The sequence below is a fragment of the Drosophila nasuta genome, chromosome 2L, assembly GCF_023558535.2.
Source record: "Drosophila nasuta strain 15112-1781.00 chromosome 2L, ASM2355853v1, whole genome shotgun sequence".
Lineage (NCBI taxonomy): Eukaryota > Metazoa > Arthropoda > Insecta > Diptera > Drosophilidae > Drosophila > Drosophila nasuta.
The window spans coordinates 15,507,391-15,530,860 of NC_083455.1; the positions used below are offsets into that span (position 1 = coordinate 15,507,391).

A 23,470-nucleotide genomic window follows, 5' to 3' on the forward strand; every position below is an offset into this window, starting at 1 on the left:
CTCTGTTCACAGTCGGGTTGATAAACTTCGTTTCCATGTGAAGCGACAGTTGGAAAAATAATTACAGCATATTTGCTGTTGTCGTTGTTGTTTTTGTTGTTGGCCTCTTATAATGACCCTAATGATCAATAAATATAAATAACAAAACTATGCGTTAATTTTTAAAGCAAATAAAAACCGAAAATCGAAACGAAACTCGAAAAATTGCTGCCCCTTTGTCCATGTGTGTGTCCGTCGGTCGCTCAGTTCGCTCTGTCCGCCTTTCCGTCTGCCCGGCCCTGTCTCTATTTGTGTCAAACAAAATAATTTATGACACAAACAAGCCAACATACGCAGTCGTGTATCTGTGTGTGAGTGTTTACAGCAAAGTTAGTCCAACAACACGGTGGCTATTACCAGCGATTACAGTGACGCGCCCAAAATTGATTGGGCTGAGTGTTACGGCTGAAAATCAATGTAATTACAACCTGCTGCCTGCTGCCTGATGCCTTATGCATGGTGCCGGTCAGAGCAGAGGATGGTAATTAAACGCTGTCGTTACTTCTTCTTGGTGGCCCGCCAAAATCAAAAGGTAATTAAAACGGGCACAAGTGGAGCAAACACTCCCACATACCTTTAATCTATTCCCCTATATAATACGTATACTTAATGTTTGCTTACCTTGGCATGTTGCATGGCATCCAAGGGCTGCTCGAGCGACTTTACGCTATCCATTTGTTGTTCAATGCAACTCTTGACCGCCGCCGACGCGTTACGATATTTATCCCAAAGCTCAACGGCTCGCTGATAGCGTGTGCAAAGCTGTTGCAGATTATCCGTGGTATCATTCCAGGCGACTACTGCATCCTGTACGGCCGACTCAATTTGCTCGACTATCTGGACATCACAGCTCTCGATCAATGGCTTTGCGGCGCCCTTAAGCTCGTCCAGCAATTGCTCTCGATTATGCAGATCACCAGCCAAGCCCTGCGTTGAAGCGAGAGACAGAACGGGAATGAAGAGAGAGTCAGTTGTTGATAGCGCGACTATTCGAAATATTGTTTGTTTTTTGGGAGCGACAATTAACGCGACGACGACATGCGCGCGTTTCGAAGCTAACGTCGACTGTGGCTCTGCCGCCACACAAAACGCAACGTAAAGCAAAACGTGCACGAAAGCTTTACAACAGAAGCTTTTCACATACGAACACTTTGCAGCTGATTGCAAAGCTTTGTGTGCTTGTCTTCGGTAACGATTTTAAAACATGCGCGCGTTTTTTGTAAGGCACATTAAAAACGCGTGCGGGTTTGGGGCGTTTTTAAATAGCGCTGAGTTTTTGATTTTCAATGCTTAATTATTTACTTGTAAATGTTTAATATTAATAAATTAATTAATATTATGATTATCTATCCTTATCCTTGAATTTATAATTAAATCTTTCAATAATTTTAAGGTTCTGGTATTTGAAGTGAATGTTGTGAATGCTGCGAATGTTCACGTTTAACTGAACGCAGGCAGTAGGCGCTCGCGGTTTTTATTGCATTTCTGCAGATAAGCGGACAATGTTGTACGTGTCTTGTTATGCTGCGCAGGTAGCCGGCTATAGACTGCTATAAAATTTGCTGAATTTCAACTGGAAACTTACCTCCAATCTCTCGGTGGCCTTGCGCAGGCGTTCGTAGTCAACCTGTCCGTGGACACGTATCAGTTCCATCATAAAGTCCGTCTCCTGCACAGAGCCATGCACCAGCTCCAACTGTCGCTCGTAGCGCAGCCAGATAGCCAAACGATTGCGTAGTATGGCCATAATATTGGTGCACTTGCTCTCGAGGAAAGCATGATCATCTTGCAGTTGGGATATGTCACGTTCCAGTTTCACAGGCGACACAGACATCTTCAGACGCATGGGCAGCGTGTGGAGCATTTGGCGTATACGCATTATTTCCTGCCAACTGTTAACGAGTTCTTCACCGGCTGCCTGGCAATCGGCAACGGCCTTCTCGATCACATCGGCTCCTTGACGTTCGGCCGCCTCGCATTCATCGAGTATGACCGAGATCTTGGCCTGATGTTTGCGCTGACTGCTGATGCCTTCGTGTATGGCCTGCAGCTGATCGCGCAGCACGGAAGCAAATTCGAGTTCCTCAGCAATCTGTGTGGTAATCTTGTGAGACAGAGCAAAGAGTTCGCCCACCTTCTCGGGCTCAATCGCAGGCTCCTGGAGGCCAATGCGACCCAGTTCGTTGCCAATGAAGCCGACGCGAGTGCGCAGCACTTGAACCCGCTCAATGTACAGACTGAGTTCCTCTTCGTTCTTGATGACACCCTTCATGCTGGTCATGGTCAGGTAGATTTCCTGCAATTCACGTTCGACCAGCTTCAGTTTCTCATCGGGCGGCATATCTTCCGAGGAAAGGCACTCCACAATATTGTGCTGGATGAGCTCGATGGCCTGGGCTACGGCTTGCCAGCGATCCTCGAGCTGGGCATGGAATTGACGTTGCAGCATCTCATCGGCCAATGGAATAACCTTCAGAGATTTCTCCAAACTGTGTCCTGCCTCATTGCGTATGTTGTTGTGGAGCTCAAAGCGTGCCTTGATCTCCCAGAACTGACGCATATGTGGTATGGGCTCCTCTGTGGGTTTCGTGGGTATTTGGATTTGACGCAATTCCTGCTCCGCTTCGCGTACGAATGCCTCCATTTTGTCGGTCTGTTGTTCGTACTGCACCCAGATCTCCTTGAAGATCAACAGGCGATGCAGATATAGTGCAACTTCTTCGCGCAGCTTCAACAATACAATCAGCGCCTCGTTCGTTTCCTCCACCAGATTTGGCGCTTGGACCAGCAATTGCAGTTTGTTGGCTATGCCCGAGAGTTGGGTCATCTTCACATAGTGATGCGAGATGTCATTGCTCAGCGATTGATAGAGCGTGGCATATTGATCGTAATCGGCGGAAGTTACAGCCGAGAGATCTGGCACACGTTGTTGTGCCACCTGTAGCCACTGCAACTCATCACGCATGCCCTTCTCCAGCACAGTCCAGCGGGAAGCGGCTTGCACCAGCTTCGAGGAACGTTCTGAAGCGCGCTCCAGAAGCTGGGTTGCCTTCTGATAGAGTTCCTTGTGCAGTTCCGAGTGCTTCTCACGCGTCTCGCTGTCAATGTTCTCCTCCAAGGACTCAAGCATGGCCCGGCAATGGCTGAGATTGACAAAGAACTTGCGTTGTTTCTGCACCTCGTTGTTCAGCTGCTCCAGCGAACTGGATACAATCGGACTCTCCATCATCTTGTCGGCTAATACTGTGATGTTGGTGAACTCCTTCAGCGTTTGCTCGTACTCCTCGGCCAAGGATTGCAGTTGCAGCAGACGATCGCGCTCCGCCTCGATGCTGTTGCCAATGTTCATACTCGCCTCGTAAGCGGCGTGCACATCCTGTGGCATCTTCTTGCCGGGGAAATCGCGTTGCACAAAGCGTGCCGTCTGCATGAGCTCAGCCAACGGCTGTTGGCAACCTGCGTGCTGCTGCTCAAGCTCATTAAGTATGGCAAGCTTCACGGAGAGCGGATGCTCTTGGCTGGTAGCCTGCTCGTAGCGTAGCTGCAGTTGTTCCTGCATGACGGTCACTTCGTGGAAAAGCAGCTCAAAGTTGTGCCACTTGTCAAGATCGTTGCTGTCTTGCTCTTGATTCTGTTGCGTCACCTGTTGCACTGCATCCACATGCTCCTTTAGTGTGTCCACGCAGTGCAAGAGCTCCTCACCCAATGGTTTGTCAACGTGCTGCAGTTGCCCCTCCAATGTTTGAACATTGTGTTTGATGGCATGCAACTCATCGTTCAGTGTATTGTAGTTGCTCAGCTTCTGTTCGGAAGGACCTTCATTTGAGTTCTGACGTATCAAATAGACACGATACTCGATCGTTTCCAGCCAGGTTGAGACCTTTTCAATGACCGTGATAACAGTAGTGTGTATGATGGTTTTGTCACCACTGCGAATGGCCGCATCCAAAGACTGTAACCCATCGTTGACCTCTACCAGGCGCTGTTCACTGGGCACTTGCTTAATCTGCTCGGACAGTGTTGCCAAGTGCAGCACATCGCTTAGCGGTGTTTGCTGCTGTGGTGAGGCTTGTTTCAGATGCCTGATACGATTATCAATGGCCTCCTTGGTTTCAGTCCACAACACTTGCGGCTGCTGTTGCTTGTTGCCCGGATAAAGCTGCAGGCTCTCGCTCATGATCAGCGCTTGTGAAGCATCTAGTGGAGTCGGCGCCACATTAACGTTGCTCGTGGGTGCGACCCAAATGTTTTCTTGATTGACATCGGGGCCCGGTGTGATGGGCACAATCAACTCCTCGGTGGGCGAGGCAACCTCTTCAATGGTTACTGACGAGGTGGGTCCAGTGCGTGGCTTGCTGCTGCTGCTCTGTTGCTGCTGCGAGGCAATGCTTACCTTATTCTGCTCGGTGATGTGCACTGGCAGATCGGGATACTCGTCGTAAACCGTTGTTTTGGTGATTTGCAGCTGAACCCTTTGTGGTTTCTGCGCATCGCTCTCAGCGGGCTCAATTGGTTCGACTGTAGGTGGCACACATGGCACCTCTTCCACTTGCTGGTTGGTGGAGATTACAATGCCCGATTCCGACAACAGCTCAGGTGCAATCTCAACTGTAACACTGATTTGTTGATCCACTTCTGGCACTGCTGGTGGCTCCTTGGCATCCTTCTTGGCTTTTTTGCCCTTTTTGCTGGGCTTCTCCGGCTTGGGCAGCTCAATTGTTTGGGTGTACTCATACAAAGTTGGCTCCACCACGGATGTATCCGAGTCAGGTGGTATGGCCACTGTGGTACGCACCTCCAGCTCGTATGGTTCCGAAATGGATGTGGTAGTGAGTGAGCTGTCTTCCAGGGAGGCTGGCTGTTGCGGGCTATCCTGTCTCGGTGTGGTCTGCACAAGTACATCGCTCAACTCGACAGGTTCCACAGTGTTGGCAGCGATCAATTGCTCTGTGGGCTCCGGTGTCATTGTTTGCATTTGCGTCTCCGTTGTGGTCGTCACTTCTGTGAACGTGGATTGCTCTGTAGTGGGTACTGGTAAATCAATGGTCATATCCTTAACCAAATCGTTAACCAGCGATGGCACTACTTGCTCACTCCTGGGCTCAACATCACGTGGAGATTCCTTAGGCGTTGTTTGCAACTCCTTCTCAATGGTGGTTGTCACAATTGTTTGACTGGATATCTCGACAGTCTCGCGGGGTTGGCCGCTGACATCGGTTTGGATTTCTGTTGTCGAGACTTCGACCGGCTCCGGCTGCTCGTCCTGCGTACGTGGCGTCGTCTGAGCTTCGGTTTCCGTAATCTCCACAATCAGTGTTTGGGATTCATTCTCCTGATTGTCGGGTTGCACATCCAGACTGGTTTGCACTGCCGTCTCATCGAGCTGTGGCTGATGCTGTGGCGATGTCTGCGAGGATTTAATCTCTTGCTCAACTTCTACAGCTGTTGGCGTTGGCACACGTGGTGTCGTCTGCTGCTCCACGTCCTCAACGAGTGCGAGCTCAACGACTTCGGTCGGGATAACTAGTTCGGTGAATGGTTGGCGTGGCGACTCCGAAGGTGAAGTAATAACTGCATCTTCAATCACTTTGACGGTTGTATCAATGTCGATGCTGGACAAGTTACTCTCATCGCTGATCTGCACAATCGATTCATGACGCACCTTGCCCTCCGATTCAATGCTAGCGGTGTCGTCACGTGGCGAGTTGTCGGAAGAGATGGGTGCATGTGAATCTTCTTCCTCAGCCTTTTCCTTTTGCTGCTTCTTCTTCTTGCGGCGTTTCTTCTTCGAATCCGTGGAATCATCGTCGTCGGCAACAGTCTTTTCTTCGGCTTCGTAGCCAGTTTCATGCACAGACTCCGCTTCGATATCGGAAACAGGAATCGGCTCGGGCAAAGCTTCAACTTTGGGTTCAGTCTTTGGTTGTGTAAGATCTTCGACAGGTTCCGAATCTCTTCTCTTCTTTTTCTTTCGACTTCGCTTGGTGCTAGCGTCATCATCACGATCTGGGGTCGAGGCAACAACAGTTTCTACAATGGACATGGTAACCTTGCCGGGCAGTTGTGCTGCCGGCTCTGCCACATCCATAGCCACCTTTAATACACCAACTCCGGCAGCTGTAGCCACCGAAGGTGCTGTGATCTGGTAGGTTTTACGTGGGGATTCGGCATCAGCTGCCTCGCCAGAAATGAACAGTTGAGTTGCCACACGCACATCAGTTTGGGGCGCCTTCGTTTCGACAATTTCAGAAACAACTGGGGATTCTGAAGTTGCAATTGCTGCCGTAGTCTGGGGCTGTTCCTTAATAGGTTCAGCTTGTGCTTGTTCTGCTTGCAGGAAGGCTTCCGTGTCAGTCTTTTTAGGTGTTTGTGGCTGCTCCGTTGGTTTTGAAACCTCAACTTGAGGTTGTTCAGTCTTAGGTCTTGGGGATGTTGGTTCAAATTCATAGGATTCGAGAGAGACAGAATTGCCAGTTTCGGGACTTGTTGGCCAAATGGTATCAACTGGCATGGAGGGATCTTCAGCTGGTAGACCTCCAGCTGTCTGTCGAATGAGCGAGGTTTCATGATCAGAGAATTCAATGTTAGTGGGATTCAGATGATGTTCGACTGGCCAAATCTCATTGATATCTTCAACCACAGGCTCAATTTCGATCTCACTCTCTGTCTTGGTCTCTATTTCAGTCTCTATTGGTGTTGTTGTTGGGATTTCTTGTGGAATTGTAGTTGTAGTTGTTGTGCTAGTCGTTGTTGTTGTAGTTGTAGTTACTGCCGCTGCTGTAACATTAACAGGACTGGTAGTTGCAACTTCTACGGTTTCTTCAATGTCTACTTGAGGTGCTGACAATTCTACAGGTGCTTCTTTAGTCGTTTCAGTTGTTTTGGTTGTTGTTGTAATGGTTGTAGTTGTTGTTGGTGCTGTCTGTATATCGAGTTGTTGTTGTGGTTCTGGTTGTTGTTCTGGTTGTGTTGTTGTTGTGGTGCTGATGTTGATAGACTCAATATCAAATACCTGTTGCTGCGGTTCCACTGTCTCTGATTGGGACAGGTCCGTCGCAACTTCTTCGATGACGACACCCGGCTCCTGCATCAAACGCTGGAACTCCTCTTCACTCACCACTTTGCCATTCACCGTTCGCACTATGTTGATATTCACATGCGGCGATGTCTCCTCTTCCGTGACCTCAATCTCTTCTGGCTCCTCAACAATTTCCTCAGTCACATGCTCCTTTCCGTTAACGATTGTCACATGCTTGATAATCTTGCGTGTTTTGCGTATAACCTTGCGCGTCACCTGCTGCATCACGGTGCGTATACTGCCGTGTGTCTCCAGGTCAGATTGTCCAGCTTCGGCACGGAATGGTTGCAATTTGCCCTCGGTATCAGGACTCATCAGCTGCTCATATTGCTCAATCACTGGCTCGGTTTCGAACTCGCTAACAGTCACCGTATCAGGCTGAGAGCCATCCAGAAGTGTGCCTCTTGTCTGCTGTGTGATCACAGTGCGTACACTGCTCTGCTGGGGATCAGCAATGGTATCTGTGTTCTGCACATTCTCCAAATTGATTTGACCTGTAGACTTTACTTCAATGTTGCCATCGGCATCGCTGACAGTCTCGATGGAGCTGATCTGTTGTTGTTGCACGATTTGTTGACGCGTACGAGTTGTAATCTTCTTCACAACAATATGCTTGGTGCCATCTGCACCAACAACCACCTCGGTGGTTGTGTCATCGGGCTCCACGAATGTAGTTTCGAATGCCTGAGGTACATTTTTCAGTATCAACTCGGTGGCACGGTCAACATCACCCTTGGGCTGCTGATGATAACGCGCCTCAATCTCCACATTCTCGGGTGTTTCATCGACATGCTTGTTCAGAGTCGTGTCAATCTGTATCGTCTGTTGGCCATCCTGTAGTGTCTGCGTGACCATTATGTTCTCAGTTGGTGGACGTTCCTTTAGCGTTTGCAGTGCCACTTCAGCTGTTTCAACGGGCGCCACTGGCAGAGGTTCCTGGAAACTTGTTTGGGCCTCCACATTACTAGTGGTTATCTGTGGTTGTACAGGCTGTTGTGGCAACTGTTGCTCTGGCTGTCGTTCACTGAATGATGTCTGCGTCTCCACATAGATGCCGGTTGGTTTGACTTCCTCCTCAGGCATCGAGCTGGAATCAATTGTGTTCTCGTTGGATTCGATTGATTCAGGTGCCGTATGAGTGCTAATTGGTGGCTGAATCTTGGCATCCTGCAGCACACGCTGTCGCTGAGCATCATCGCTCTTGGCCTTTCGCAGCTCCACGATGCGTTTCTCAATAGTGAAGATACGTGTGGTCGCCACAGTGATTTGCTCACGCAATATGATGATTATGCTCTGGAGCTGTTCCATAAGTGTATCGGCCAAAGGAGCCACATCGGGTTGGCCCTGCAATTGACGTGTCTGCTCAACCAAATCATCCATAGACTGCTGGCGCTCCTTTAACGTGCGCAATAATTGCTGGCTGCGTTCGACCTGTGTCTTGAGCACAAGCTCATCGTTGGTGCTCTCGGGCGTTGTCTCAAACGAGGCCAGTTCGGCGGATACTTCGTTGATCCACCGTTCGAGTTCCAATAAATGACGCTGATATTCATCGATCTCCTGCTCGCGCTTCTTTTGACCATGCATTGCGTTCTGCAAATACAAAAGTAATTAATAATTGTGTGGCAATAGTATGAATTTATTAATGACTTACGGCTATCATGGTGATGCCTTGCTGTGTGCGTCGCAAAAGCAGATCAATTCGATCTGTAGTTTCGTTAAGCAGACGCTCGGTAGCCGGATCTGTGGGCAATGCCTTCGCTTGTTCCTTGAGGTTGCGTGCTTCTTTCTCGTGTACTTCCAGATTGTCTTGGATTAGCTGTGCACCGGACAAAACAACATAATTCATTTAACAAACTGTTAATCGGCAATAATAATAAAAACTGAAAATATATTTCGACCTAGAATAAAAAGTAATTGTACGACTGCAAAGGCTTGACTACTTGAATATAGACATTTCTAACGTTTCTACACAAATTATACTAGAAAGATTTCACTATCTATTCGAGTTTGAAATGTACGATTGTTTATGGAATGATGCGATTGTGTTATTTAATTTGTGTGACACACGCCAGCATCCATTAATCGTTTCAAAAATAATAAAAATTCAATTAATCAACTAGTGTATTTACAGTGTGAGTAGTACTAAGTAGTAAGTAAATCTACGAAATATTGGTGTTATTGTTAAAGATTGCAAGTCGAACACGTGCATCCAAACAATTCGTTTGTTAGATTGCTGCTTTACAGTTCTCTACGTATGCGAGACGTATAAAGTCAAAGATTTTATTACCTTCAGTCCCTGTAGCATGCCTTCCAAGCTGCTGTAGTTCATATTTCCAATGCCATCCTCGACGGTTGAGAGCGATTGTAGCAGTTCGTCGAGTTCTTGCGTTAATAATTCCTATAATTTTGCATAACACAATTTTAATTTGTGCGGGAAGGAACATTAATGAATATGTTAATACAAATATTGCATAAATGGCTTTGTTTTGATTTTTTTCTTGTAAATATTTGTTGTCGGCTTCTATACTGTTACAACATATTTACACATCGAACAAAATGGATGCAATGCAGTCAGCCATATAAAAGGATAGGCAATGCATAATTAAAAAAACTTAGCTTAAATTGTAATTTCATAAACTGCTTGTAACGTAACGGCGCATGCGCATATTTAGAGTAAAGAGTATATGTATTATATATAACTTAAGATTTAAATGAGCGGAATTTTATGAAATTGGCGAATAGGACAGCGGATAGACAAAAGCACCTAGCGAAAGACTTAAAACTGATGGAAATCAGATTTATAAAATAATGAAAAAATACAATATTTTACATTTAATATTTTATGCTTGTCATACTATATAAATCAAATTATGAAAGATAATAGACGAAGAGTTGAATTTTTTCTATATTTAAAACTCAACGTTAAGAGACAATGAAATAGCACCGATATATAATACAACTAGATATAGTCGGTTAGTTAAAATAGATAATTACTCTTTTGAAGAATATAGTAATTTATATATACTATAATATCATTTGCCTTGAATGCATTAACTGAAAAAACCTATAAAAGTATATTCGATACCGGCTTTATACATAAATGTTCTTTCAAATACTGAATTCTTACTTCCTACTATGAATATAATATGGCAAATTCACTAATACACTTTATTGCACACACACATATATATTTTGTTGTATTATTTTTCACACAGTTTTTCGTATTGGTAAAAAAGTTATTTTATTTTATTTTTGAATCAATAAAATGATTGAAAGTGCGTGCCATAAGGCATTCCGCACTGAACTCACGGTCTAGACTAAAACTAAAAATTGACTGGCGCACTGAGATATTTTTGAGTGAGTAAATCGGGGCTGCATTGCATGGATCTCTTCTATATAGTTCGATGCTGCATTTTATTTTTAGCAAAGCGGCAAGAATGCCGCGAATAAAATGTGGGAAAATAAATACATTTCGCGAGTACTGCTGGGCGGTAAGACACAAGAAGGCAATGAACTCATAAGTACAAACATTCAAATGGGCATAAACTGCATGAAAACTGTGTTGGGTGCGTTAATTTCATCAGCACTGTGCTAATGTCTCTCTGTGTGTACTTGTGTGTGTGCAAGTGCAAGTGCGAATACTTGTGCGGTTGAATGTGTGTGCGGAAATGTCTGCGTGTTTGCCTATTTGAAAATAAAAACTGTGCAAATAGAGTATATATATTTTTTAAAGAGATTTCAAATATTAAAACGTGCAAATTGGTTAATTTTTTATTTTATTAAGTTTAGATTTACTGGGAATAAATTGATTTAAATGTAGTTTACTTCTATTAGTATCCGTTGTTTTACAAAAATGTTAAGATCAATTAGTAAGGAACATAAGCGAATGCAATCAAACTAAAGAGTATTATGTCTACATTAATAGGAATATAAACTTCAATTAATATTACGGTTACACTTATGTCATAGGTCATACATATTAATGATGCAATTTAAGGAAACAAAACATAAAAGAAAACTCTTAAGAAAACATAAGTCAAAAAGTTAACAATTGAATACAGTTAGTAATAATATATGTATATCTTATTTTGTTTGTTTTGTTATTATTGTTTCGGCGCAACCTCCAAAGAGCCAACAATCAAAACAGCAATCGCCATAATTCGACCTTATTGTAGGCCATTCTCAGGATTTGCTGCTTCTGTTGGTGGTGGCAAACTGTGGCAACATGTGGCTGAAGCGCCGCAACAACAACAACAAGAGGAGCACGAGGAATAGGAACTATTGCCGTATAAAAGCCATGAACAAATACCAAAACCACACACAAAAGCTGCAATTATTAGAATTATGAATAAACGAAGGCTCAATGTGATTTTCACCTTCTGGCGTTGTTGTTGTTCTAGCAACTCATTGCCAGCAGTTGTTGTAGTAGTTGTCGTTGTAGTTGTTGCTGGCTCTGCTGCTGACGTTTCAGTTGTGGTTGTTGTCGTTACCGTTGTTGTTGTCACTACAGTGCGCTTTACGATATTTGACAAGTTGTCAACAACTTGTGGCAGCTCATCACCATCGACGCTGCTTGACTTTGTTGTCGTTGATGTTGTTGTCGTTTCGGTGATTGTTGGAGCTGCTTCTGACGTTGGCGTTATAGTTGCTGGTGCTGCCTCCTCCTCTGGTGTCGATGGTGGTGTTGACGGTGTTGTCGGTGCAGCAGCAAACTTATTAATTACTGCTGTTGCCACTGGCAAAATGGCGCTAGTGGCCGCCAATGTTGTCGCTTGTGTTGCTGTTGCTGCTGCATTTGCGGCAGCGGACAGCGTGTGAGTTGTGGCGCTCGCCAATTGGATTAGTGCATTTGCAACGTTAGTTGTGGGTAAAACAGAGGGGCTGGTTGTTGTTTCAGGGGCTGGCACTGAAGGTGCCAATTCAAAGGTTTTTGTTGTTATTGTTTCGGTTAGTAGATCATCCTTACGCTCGACTGTTGTTGGTGTCAATTCAACTTTTACCTGAGGTTCGGATTCTAATGCCAAGTAAGTACTTTGATCCCGCCAATGGCCAACACCACCTGGCAAATCGGTTGACATATACTCCGACGAGCAACTGCGATTCTGATCGTAATTTGCTGCATCGGTTTCTGGTGTTGGTGTTGCATTGCCACTGCTACCACTACCAGGATCGCGGTCGTTTGATTTGTCATCATCGTCATGCGGCTTTCGAATTTCAGGCACAGTCAGTTTATCCCCATCCTCATCATCATCATCATCATCATCATCATCATCATCATCGTCGTCCTCGTCATCATTGTTGTCATTGTTTTTTCTTGTCAATGTCATCGTTCTTCGAGTCTGATTTGTCTGGTTTTTTCAACATCATCGAATTTCTTGTCTTTGTCGAGTTTTGTCTCCACAACAGGCACGTCATCACGCTTCAGTCTATCGACATTGTTATCGTATAAATCGGCATCGATGACAGATTTTGGCCAGTCATCCATGGACAGATTTAAACGCAACTGATCAATGTTGCTAAGCGGTAATGGCGATGTTGCTTCAACAGTAGGAATGTTTACAATTGACGATGCTTCTGGTTCAGTCTTATCTACAACGTTATCAGAAATCAATTTGGTTGATTCTGTAATCGTAGTCGTTGTCACTACAGTATCAGTAATGATGTCAGTCTTATGCTTATCGTCTTGAGTTTCCTGAGTTTTTCCCGTCTCCGTACTGGTCGAAAGTGTTGCATATGCAGCATACACGTTCTCTGGCGTCTGTCTATAATGATTGATGAGTTTCAAGAAGTTGTCTTGACTGAGATGCCACAGCAGTTCACTTGGCTTGCTGGGCTCTGCAGTTAACACTTGGGATAAGGGGGTCTGCTCTGCAGTTGTCGGTACAGATTTTTCCACGAGTATGGTTTCCTCCCCAACAATTATTGGGGATTCAGTTACTATTACCTGCTCAACTTTTTCGGTTTCAACAGATTTTACTTCTGTTTCAACTTTAGGTGCAACGAAATTGATTAAATGCATCTGACTAAAAGCATCATCTATAGCCCTATCAGGTATGGAACGCAATAATGTCTGCCTATCAAGATGCAAATTAAAAGCAAGGATTTCAGAGTTAAGCTCTGGCATTGCCTTGGGGTCAATTATCACATAATCATCCAATAATGTTTCCACCTTTGGCGATTCAGGTATTGGTTGGTCATTTACCTTGGATTCGTTTGCCTTCAATAATTGATACTGTGCCTCAATTATGTCATATCTAGGACGCAGTTCAGTTACCTCAAGCTGTAGATTTCTCAATAAATCTGTTTCTGTTTCTGCATTCTTGCTTTCTAACTCTTTGAGCTCAGATTCTGGAGCAATTGCTAGTTCATTTGAATGAGAAGTCAGTACAGTGGATACATATGCTGTTGGTTCATCAACTGTAGTGTTTACATCTTTGTGTGTTGTTACAGTTGTTGTAACATAAGTTGTTGTCGTTGTGGTAGTTGTCTTTGTTGTTGCTTCATTGTCAACATCCAGTTGTGGTTTGGGCTCTTGGAAATCTGTCGTTTTGCTGACAACAACAGTGGACCAAGCAGGCAAGTCCACTTTATTCTCTTTCTCAGAAGATGAGAACACCTTATTTTCAGTTTGGACTATAGCTGACCAAGTTGTTGGTTGATCGGTGGGTGATTGTACTGCAACTTCCGGAATATCATTATCTATTGGTATGTCAACAGTAATTGGAGCTTCCTCTTTAGTATCAACTTCAATGACCTGACCTGGTTTTAGAGTGGCTGACCAGTACGAGGTCTCGCATATGAATGCATCAGCCTCAGCTGTGCTTTGTGAGTCATACGCTGTAGTATCAACTTCACTAGTTTTGAACGGAGCCAATGGTGTTGGTTCATCCACAATTTCGGTTGCAGGTTTGGAAGCTTTTGGTTTTTTCTCCTTTTTCGACTTTTTAGGTTCCACGAGTTCCTTAACTTCCTCTACAACAGTTTCCTTTGGTATTTCTGAGACTGTTTCTTCAACTGTAATATTGAGTTCCTCAGTTGGCTTGAAAGGAGCTAATGGTGCGGTCTCTGAAACTGTTTCTACTGTAGTTGTTTGTGTTACAATCGACGACCACGATTGAGTTGACGGTTGTGAATCAACGATTTCAATATCCTTGGATTCAGTTACTTTTGGTTCCTCAACAACAATCGGTTTCTCAACAACAGGTTCAGGTTCCTTTTGTTTCTTTTCCTTTTTCGACTTCTTCTTAGGCTCAACGACTTCCTTAACTTCCTCCACAACAGTTTCCTTTGGTATTTCTGAGACTGTTTCTTCAACTCTGATATTGAGTTCTTCAGTTGGCTTGAAGGGAGCTAATGGTGCTGGCTCTGAAACTGTTTCTACTGTAGTTGTTTGTGTTACAATCGACGACCACGATTGAGTTGACGGTTGTGAATCAACGATTTCAATATCCTTGGATTCACTTACTTTTGGTTCCTCAACAACAATCGGTTTCTCAACTACAGGTTCAGGTTCCTTTTGTTTCTTTTCCTTCTTCGACTTCTTAGGCTCAACGACTTCCTTAACTTCCTCCACAACAGTTTCCTTTGGTATTTCTGAGACTGTTTCTTCAACTGTGATATTGAGTTCTTCAGTTGGCTTGAAAGGAGCTAATGGTGCTGGCTGCGAAACTGTCTCCACCGTAGTTGTTTGTGTTACAATTGACGACCACGATTGAGTTGAAGGTTGTGAATCAACGATTTCAATATCCTTGTATTCAGTTTCTTTTGGTTCCTCAACAACAATCGGTTTCTCAACAACAGGTTCAGGTTCCTTTTGTTTCTTTTCCTTCTTCGACTTCTTCTTAGGCTCAACGACTTCCTTAACTTCCTCCACAACAGTTTCCTTTGGTATTTCTGAGACTGTTTCTTCAACTGTGATATTGAGTTCTTCAGTTGGCTTGAAAGGAGCTAATGGTGCGGGCTCTGAAACTGTTTCCACCGTAGTTGTTTGTGTTACAATTGACGACCACGATTGAGTTGAAGGTTGTGAATCAACGATTTTAATATCCTTGGATTCAGTTACTTTTGGTTCCTCAACAACAATCGGTTTCTCAACAACAGGTTCAGGTTCCTTTTGTTTCTTTTCCTTCTTCGACTTCTTCTTAGGCTCAACGACTTCCTTAACTTCCTCCACAACAGTTTCCTTTGGTATTTCTGAGACTGTTTCTTCAACTGTGATATTGAGTTCTTCAGTTGGCTTGAAGGGAGCTAATGGTGCTGGCTGCGAAACTGTCTCCACCGTAGTTGTTTGCGTTACAATTGACGACCACGATTGAGTTGAAGGTTGTGAATCAACGATTTCAATATCCTTACATTCAGTTACTTTTGGTTCCTCAACAACAATCGGTTTCTCAACAACAGGTTCAGGTTCTTTTTGTTTCTTTTCCTTCTTCGACTTCTTCTTAGGCTCAACGACTTCCTTAACTTCCTCCACAACAGTTTCCTTTGGTATTTCTGAGACAGTTTCTTCAACTGTGTTCTTGAGTTCTTCAGTTGGCTTGAAAGGAGCTAATGGTGCTGGCTGCGAAACTGTCTCCACCGTAGTTGTTTGCGCTACAATTGTCGACCACGATTGAGTTGAGGTTGGAATACCGACGATTTCTTGAGATGGTTCTAATTCTTTAATAGGAATTTGTTCGGCGACAATCTCAACAGCATTTGAAATTATTTCAGATATGCTTTCTTCCAATGTATTAACTGGAGTTGCAGTTTCAACTTCTGGTTTCTGATCTGACACTTTTATTATTTGAGTGCTTTCCTTTTCAGCATTTATGAAATCAAGAATATCCGATGAAGGTTTCTTTTTGGATTTTTGCTTCGTTTTCTTAGGTTTGGGCTCAGTGTCCAGCTTAAGTGCAATTGATACCTTTTTGTCTGTCGTGGATTTCCTTCCATTTTCAATGATAATTTCTTTAGTTTCCGTTTGAAGTTGACGAATTTGTTGAGCTGGTTCGGGAACATTATGCGCTGCTATTGCAGCCCATGACATGCCCGCGGTAATTGGAATTGAAACAGTTGCGGATGCTTGCTCAAACTTCGTATCGAATAATTTTGGAGATTTATCGACATTATCCTCAACCGGTTCAACTGCAACAGATTGATCAATGGAGGTTTTGGATGCAACAAGTTGGTGATTATCTTTGGGTTTTTTGGACTTTTTCTTTTTCGGCATTTCATCGACATTTGAATGTTGTGATTGTTGAGAACGAGATCGAGAGCGGTTTCGTTTTTTTGGGGTTATTTCAAGGAAGCCATCATCCCTTTGTTCTTGCACTGCGTCTTCAGATTTAGTTACTTCGGTGACTTGTATTATCGGACGACTGATTGTACGTGAAGCTCGCTCCAACTGATCTTCACTTGCATCCCAGGGTTGTGTATCGGAAGTCCAAGACAGTATGTCAACGTCTGTTGGACTTACTTCTTCATCTATCATATCCCTCCAAGACATTCCAAAAGACACTTCTGGATATTCACTTGTTTCAATAGGCTGTACATCTTGGATACTGACTATTGGAGGGATGATTGGATCCGGAAATTCGGTAACTTCAACAACATCCGGTTTTTGAGGTCGTTCTATAACCAAATTTGTTCGTACAACAGGCTTATGCTCAATTGTGTCTATGCTAATCGGAGAATAAGACTCTGAATCTTTATACCTAATATTTGTGTTATCCACGAAACCGGATTTTTTAACTACTTCGGCATAGGTTTCTGAATGTGACCAAACAGATGGTAACGGTTTTGGCAATTCAATCTTGAAGTCGGCGGGTGGTTGTTCAATTATGTCCTGGGAAGTATCTACATCTTGATCATCGGTCTGATTGGATTTATCCTCTATTGTCTGCTCATCAACTCGCTCAACCACTTTGGAAATTACTTTAAGTTCAGGCTTGGGTAGCTTTTCTTTCTTTGATTTTTGTTTCTTGGCTTTTTCGGTTGCAGGAATTGAGACCGGTGTGGTAGTTTTCGTTTCAGTTTGAAGGGTGTCAACAATTGTGGGATTGATCTCAACCGTTTGCGAAACAATTGAAGACCATGATTGTATTGAAGATTGTGTATCGACAGTTTCCGGAATATTATCAGCTGGCTCTGGAACAATAACTGGTTCTGATTCCTGAACTTTCGTCTGTTTTCTTTCTTTTTTCGTCATGTGTTTTGGTTCAACAAGTGGTGTTGGTTCTTCAACAGCTGGTCCTTCGACAATTGTTCGGTTTTGCTGTACCTTCTTTTCCTTCTTAACAAGATGTTTTTTCGATTTATCGTTAACAACAGTTGAGAAGTTCTGTTCTTTACGAATAAAGTCCTGAACATCCTGCGTAGGAAGTGCTTCAGTAACCTTTTCATTTGTTTGAGAAACAATGGATGACCAAGATTGAGTTAATGGTCCAATAATGAAGTTTTCTTGCTTCTCAGATTCTTTTGGTTCCTCAACTACAACAGGTTCAGAATCCTTTTGTTTCTTTTCCTTCTTGGTTTTTTTCTTTAGCTCAACGACTCCTTTAGCTTCCTCCACAACAGTTTCCTTTGGTATTTCTGAGACTGTTTCTTCAACTGTGATATTGAGTTCTTCAGTTGGTTTGAAGGGAGCTAATGGTGCTGGCTGCGATACTGTCTCCACCGTAGTTGTTTGCGTTACAATTGACGACCACGATTGAGTTGGAGGATGTGAATCAACGATTTCAATATCTTTGGATTTAGTCACTTGCTTTGGCTCCTCAGCAACAATCGGCTTTTCAACAACAGGTTCAGGTTCCTTTTGTTTCTTTTCCTTCTTCGACTTCTTCTTAGGCTCAACGACTTCCTTAACTTCCTCCACAACAATTTCCTTTGGTATTTCTGAGACTGTTTTTTCAACTGTGATATTGAGTTCTTCAGTTGGTTTGAAGGGAGCTAATGGTGCTGGCTGCGATACTGTCTCCACCGTAGTTGTTTGCGTTACAATTGACGACCACGATTGAGTTGAAGGTTGTGAATCAACGATTTCAATATCCTTAGATTCAGTTACTTTTGGTTCCTCAACAACAATCGGTTTCTCAACAACAGGTTCAGGTTCTTTTTGTTTCTTTTCCTTCTTCGACTTCTTCTTAGGCTCAACGACTTCCTTAACTTCCTCGACAACAGTTTCCTTTGGTATTTCTGAGACTGTTTCTTCAACTGGTATATTGAGTTCTTCAGTTGGCTTGAAAGGAGCTAATGGTGCGGGCTCTGAAACTGTTTCCACCGTAGTTGTTTGCGTTACAATTGACGACCACGATTGAGTTGAAGGTTGTGAATCAACTATTTCAATATCCTTAGATTCAGTTACTTTTGGTTCCACAACAACAATCGGTTTTTCAACTACACGTTCAGGTTCTTTTTGCTTCTTTTCCTTCTTGGATTTCTGCTTAGGCTCAACGACTTCCTTAACTTCCTCCACAACAGTTTCCTTTGGTATTTCTGAGACTGTTTCTTCAACTGTGATATTGAGTTCTTCAGTTGGCTTGAAGGGAGCTAATGGTGCGGGCTCAGAAACTGTCTCCACAGTAGTTGTTTGCGTTACAATTGATGACCACGATGGAGTTGAAGTTTGTGAATCAACGATTTCAATATCCTTGGATTCAATCACTTGCTTTGGTTCCTCAGCAACAATCGGCTTTTCAACAACAGGTTCAGGTTCCTTTTGTTTCTTTTCCTTCTTGGATTTTTCCTTAGGTTCAACTATGTCCTCAACTTCCTCCACAACAGTTTTCTTTGGTATTTCTGAGACTGTTTCTTCAACTGGTATATTAAGTTCTTCAGTTGGATTGAAAGGAGCTAATGGTGCGGGCTCTGAAACTGTTTCCACTGTAGTTGTTTGTGTTACAATTGACGACCACGATTGAGTTGAAGGTTGTGAATCAACGATTTCAATATCCTTGGATTCAGTTACTTTTGGTTTCTCAACAACAATCGGTTTCTCAACAACAGGTTCAGGTTCTTTTTGTTTCTTTTCCTTCTTCGACTTCTTCTTAGGCTCAACGACTTCCTTAACTTCCTCCACAACAGTTTCCTTTGGTATTTCTGAGACTGTCTCTTCAACTGTGATATTGAGTTCTTCAGTTGGTTTGAAGGGAGCTAATGGTGCTGGCTGCGATACTGTCTCCACCGTAGTTGTTTGCGTTACAATTGACGACCACGATTGAGTTGAAGGTTGTGAATCAACGATTTCAATATCCTTAGATTCAGTTACTTTTGGTTCCTCAACAACAATCGGTTTCTCAACAACAGGTTCAGGTTCTTTTTGCTTCTTTTCCTTCTTGGATTTCTTCTTAGGCTCAATGACTTCCTTAACTTCCTTCACAACAGTTTCCTTTGGTTTTTCTAACACTGTTTCTTCAACTGTGATATTGAGTTCTTCAGTTGGCTTGAAGGGAGCTAATGGTGCGGGCTCTGAAACTGTCTCCACCGTAGTTGTTTGCGTTACAATTGACGACCACGATTGAGTTGAAGGCTGTAAATCTACGATTTCAATATCCTTGGATTCAATCACTTGCTTTGGTTCCTCAGCAACAATCGGTTTCTCAACAACAGGTTCAGGTTCTTTTTGTTTCTTTTCCTTCTTCGACTTCTTCTTAGGCTCAACGACTTCCTTAACTTCCTCCACAACAGTTTCCTTTGGTATTTCTGAGACTGTTTCTTCAACTGTGATATTGAGTTCTTCAGTTGGCTTGAAGGGAGCTAATGGTGCTGGCTGCGAAACTGTCTCCACCGTAGTTGTTTGCGTTACAATTGACGACCACGATTGAGTTGAAGGTTGTGAATCAACGATTTCAATATCCTTACATTCAGTTACTTTTGGTTCCTCAACAACAATCGGTTTCTCAACAACAGGTTCAGGTTCTTTTTGTTTTTTTTCCTTCTTCGACTTCTTCTTAGGCTCAACGACTTCCTTAACTTCCTCCACAACAGTTTCCTTTGGTATTTCTGAGACTGTTTCTTCAACTGTGATATTGAGTTCTTCAGTTGGCTTGAAGGGAGCTAATGGTGCTGGCTGCGAAACTGTCTCCACCGTAGTTGTTTGTGTTACAATTGACGACCACGATTGAGTTGAAGGTTGTGAATCAACGATTTCAATATCCTTGTATTCAGTTTCTTTTGGTTCCTCAACAACAATCGGTTTCTCAACAACAGGTTCAGGTTCCTTTTGTTTCTTTTCCTTCTTCGACTTCTTCTTAGGCTCAACGACTTCCTTAACTTCCTCCACAACAGTTTCCTTTGGTATTTCTGAGACTGTTTCTTCAACTGTGATATTGAGTTCTTCAGTTGGCTTGAAAGGAGCTAATGGTGCGGGCTCTGAAACTGTTTCCACCGTAGTTGTTTGTGTTACAATTGACGACCACGATTGAGTTGAAGGTTGTGAATCAACGATTTCAATATCCTTGGATTCAGTTACTTTTGGTTCCTCAACAACAATCGGTTTTTCAACTACACGTTCAGGTTCTTTTTGTTTCTTTTCCTTCTTGGATTTCTGCTTAGGCTCAACGACTTCCTTAACTTCCTCCACAACAGTTTCCTTTGGTATTTCTGAGACTGTTTCTTCAATTGTGATATTGAGTTTTTCAGTTGGCTTGAAGGGAGCTAATGGTGCTGGCTCAGAAACTGTCTCCACCGTAGTTGTTTGCGTTACAATTGACGACCACGATTGAGTGGAAGGTTGTGAATCAACGATTTCAATATCCTTGGATTCAGTTACTTTTGGTTCCTCAACAACAATCGGTTTCTCAACAACAGGTTCAGGTTCCTTTTGTTTCTTTTCCTTCTTCGACTTTTTCTTAGGTTCAACGACTTCCTTCACTTCCTCCACAACAGTTTCGTTTGGTATTTCTGAGACTGTTTCTTCAACTGTGATATTGAGTTCTTCAGTTGGCTTGAAGGGAGCCAATGGTGCGGGCTCAGAAACTGTCTCCACAGTAGTTGGTTGCGTTACAATTGATGACCACGATGGAGTTGAAGTTTGTGAATCAACGATTTCAATATCTTTGGATTCAGTCACTTGCTTCGGTTCCTCAACAATCTTCGGCTTTTCAACAACAGGTTCAGGTTCCTTTTGTTTCTTTTCCTTCTTGGATTTCTTCTTAGGCTGAACGACTTCCTTAACTTCCTCCACAACAGTTTCCTTTGCTTTTTCTAACACTGTTTCTTCAACTGTGATATTGAGTTCTTCAGTTGGCTTGAAGGGAGCTAATGGTGCGGGCTCAGAAACTGTCTCCACCGTAGTTGTTTGCGTTACAATTGACGACCACGATTGAGTTGAAGGCTGTAAATCTACGATTTCAATATCCATGGATTCAGTCACTTGCTTTGGTTCCTCAACAACAATCGGTTTCTCAACAGCAGGCTCAGGTTCTTTTTGTTTCTTTTCCTTCTTCGACTTCTTCTTAGGCTCAACGACTTCCTTAACTTCCTCTATTACAGTTTCCTTTGGTATTTCTGAGACTGTTTCTTCAACTGTGATATTGAGTTCCTCAGTTGGCTTGAAGGGAGCTAATGGTGCGGGCTCAGAAACTGTCTCCACGGTAGTTGTTTGCGTTACAATTGACGACCACGATTGAGTTGAAGGTTGGGTATCAACGATTTCAATATCCTTGGATTCAATCACCTTCTTTGGTTCCTCAACAATAATCGGGTTTTCAATAGCAGGCTCAGGCTCCTTTGGTTTCTTTTCCTTTTTGGACTTCTTCTTAGGCTCAACAACTTGCTTGACTTCCTCCGCAACAGTTTCCTTTGGCATCTCTGAAACTGTTTCTGTAATATTGAGGTCTTCAGTAGGTTTGAAAGGAGTAGGGTCTGTCAAAGTTTGCGATACAATCGATGACCACGATTGTGTTGAAGATTGGGTATCGACAATTTCTGAAACCGTTCGTTCAATGACAAGATTTGGCTCGTCAGTAACTATCTGGGATGGAGCATCTGGTTCTGGCTGCGGTTGGAGTATAGGTGATTTCTTATCCTTCTTAGATTTGGACTTGGACTTCAAAAATTCTGTAGGTTCATTGACGTTTTCTTTCTTTTTGTCTTTTTGTTTTTGTTGTTTATCATTGAGTATGGTTGAGAAATGTTGTTCTTTTTGAATGAAGTCTTCTGTTGTTGTTACTGTTTTTGGAGAGGGTTCAGTTTGAGTCACTTCAATTGTTTTTGAAACGATAGACGACCACGACATGGTTGAAGGTTGTGTATCAACAATGTCGGCGACTTTTGTGTCAAATACAGCTATCGATTGTTTCTCTGGTAATTTATTTTCCTCTTTGGGCTTTTGGTTAGATTGCTCTTCTTTTGGTTTCTCAATTTTTTGCAATTTCTTTTCATTTTTAGTCTTTAGCGTTCTTGGTTTATCATCAGCAATAGATGACAAGTTCTGTTCACTACGAATAAAGTGTTCAGATGAGGGTGCTACGATAACTGAAGAAACATTCGGCAGAGCAGAAATTGATTGCGAAACTATCGATGACCATGATTGAGTTAAGGATTGTGTATCCTCACTTTCAGGCAAATTTGCTTCAATCGTATCTACAACCACAATTGGCTTTACTTCAGGCTTCGGCAATTTGTGATCTTTCTTCGACTTTTTCTTGGTTTCAACAACATTTTCTGCCTTTCCAACAAAAGTTTCATTTGGCTTTGTTTCAGTAACTATTTCTTCTATTGTGATTTTGGGGTCTTCAGTTGGGTTCAATGGAGCTAAGGGTGTTAACTCGGAAACAGTTTGAATTGTAGTAGTAGTGGTTTTTACAATTGACGACCATGACTGAGTAGAAGATTGTGGTTCGTTTGGTTCTTTCAGACCAATAGTTTTTTCGATAGGTATTTCTTGATGTTGTTGAACCTTTGGCAATTTCTTCTCTTTTTTAGACTTTGGCTTCGATTCAACAACTTTAGGTTCTACAGCTGGTTCAATTTGTTGTAATTTCTTTTCCTTCTTTATCTTCTGAGTGGGCTTATCGTTAACAATTGTTGAGAAATTCTGCTCCTTCTGAATAAAGTCTTGTATGTCATGTGAAGAAGTAGATTTTACCGTTTGTGAAACAACCGACGACCAAGAATGAGTTTGAGTTGGTACAAGTCCTCCCACTGCCTTCTGATCTGGGAGAGTGTCAACTATAATATTTTCTTGGGCTTGAGTGTCTAATTCTGGTGAAATTTCAATAGGAGTTACCGGTGCTGTACTTATTTTTGGTTTTTGGTCTACTTGGGGTTTCTTTGTCTTATTTGTCTTTTGCTTTGCGGACTTTTGCTCTACCGTATTCTGCTGAGTGAATATTGTTGTTGGTTCATCTGTTCCTTTTCGGACAATAGATG

At 42.9% G+C, this 23,470-nt stretch overlaps 2 protein-coding genes across 15 annotated transcripts in view; both read right to left on the bottom strand.

Annotated features, from left to right (window-relative positions):
* LOC132793324 (muscle-specific protein 300 kDa) overlaps positions 1-23,470 on the bottom strand; it is a 121,313-nt gene that overhangs the window by 9,113 nt on the left and 88,730 nt on the right. For 12 of the 14 annotated variants that reach the window (XM_060803280.1, XM_060803214.1, XM_060803205.1 and 9 more), the window contains 4 exons: positions 9,405-9,515; positions 8,769-8,933; positions 1,625-8,707; positions 661-966 (listed from right to left, as the gene is read on the bottom strand). In XM_060803280.1, coding sequence (XP_060659263.1) covers positions 661-966; positions 1,625-8,707; positions 8,769-8,933; positions 9,405-9,515 — 7,665 coding nt within the window. The remainder of the gene's footprint in view (positions 1-660; positions 967-1,624; positions 8,708-8,768; positions 8,934-9,404; positions 9,516-23,470) is intronic. The other 2 variants (XM_060803272.1, XM_060803197.1) reach the window with 1 other exon arrangement.
* Positions 10,882-12,582, bottom strand: LOC132793399 (mucin-5AC-like). Its single transcript, XM_060803317.1, has one exon. It carries the CDS (start codon positions 12,442-12,444, stop codon positions 11,284-11,286), a length of 1,161 nt encoding a protein of 386 aa, XP_060659300.1. The 5' UTR covers positions 12,445-12,582; the 3' UTR covers positions 10,882-11,283.